Source organism: Antrostomus carolinensis, unplaced genomic scaffold (assembly GCF_000700745.2).
Source record: "Antrostomus carolinensis isolate BGI_N321 unplaced genomic scaffold, ASM70074v2 scaffold20180, whole genome shotgun sequence".
NCBI classification, from domain to species: Eukaryota; Metazoa; Chordata; class Aves; order Caprimulgiformes; family Caprimulgidae; genus Antrostomus; species Antrostomus carolinensis.
The window spans coordinates 49067-49853 of record NW_010290778.1 but is presented as its reverse complement, the minus strand read 5'-3'; the positions used below and the strand labels follow the sequence as shown (position 1 = coordinate 49853).

The 787-nt window shown below is 61.2% G+C and overlaps 1 protein-coding gene across 1 annotated transcript in view; it reads right to left on the bottom strand.

The window, feature by feature from the left end:
• Positions 1 to 345: 345 nt before the first annotated feature.
• LOC104529988 (neuronal PAS domain-containing protein 2) overlaps positions 346 to 787 on the bottom strand; it is a 25103-nt gene continuing 24661 nt past the window's right edge. The window contains exon 20 of the mRNA XM_029086622.1: positions 346 to 516. Coding sequence (XP_028942455.1) covers positions 346 to 516 — 171 coding nt within the window. The remainder of the gene's footprint in view (positions 517 to 787) is intronic.

Here is a 787-nt window from a genome sequence, read left to right as displayed (position 1 = left end):
TGAATGGAAAAGGGTTTTCTCCATCGCAAAGCAATCTTCATGGCGACCTGACAAACAACTTCTCTGCAGCCAGAAAGCCGTCACCTTCCAGTTGTACAGTGGTGCTGGGCAAAGGCATGTACAGCTGCCAAAGCAGCATCACGGCCCGGCTGCGTGGCAATCCCAACCGACGAGGTGCCCCCGAAGCCATCCACCCCCGGCGGAGACCATCCCTCCAGCCACCACCTTCCCTATGGGGCCCGACCTCACCCATCCCGTGCTCCGACAGTGTCGTCCTCCCCTCCGCGTGCGCCCGGGGCGCCGAGCGGCTGCAGCCAAGGTGGTCCCTGCCTCCCGGACCCGGCATCAGGGCAGCTGCATCTCAGGCAGGTCAGGCAGGTTGCAGGGCTGGCCCTGTGCATGGCGGCTCTGCTGCTGCGGGTGGAGGAAGTAGCTCAGGGGGTTCTGCTGCGGGGTGTGGGGTGGCTGGAAAATGCGCTGCGTTGGAGTCCCGGGCACTGGCTCAGGACCTTGCATCTGTCAGGAGACACAAATCCAGCAAGTCAGACCTGCACTATTGGCCATCTGCTCCCTCTCTTGCTGCAGGGCCGATGCTGAGGCTCGCACCTGGGAGTGTGAGTATCAAGTCCTAATGGTAACCTCCACCCATCAAAGGTATGAGTTGCGAATAAGCAGCGTGGGATGCCGCTGCTATCAGCATTACTAGCAACATCTGGAGAGTATGGAGGGGAAGCAGGACACCATCTGTCCTGCCAGCCCCACAGGAGCCCAGCAGGGATGGAGACCT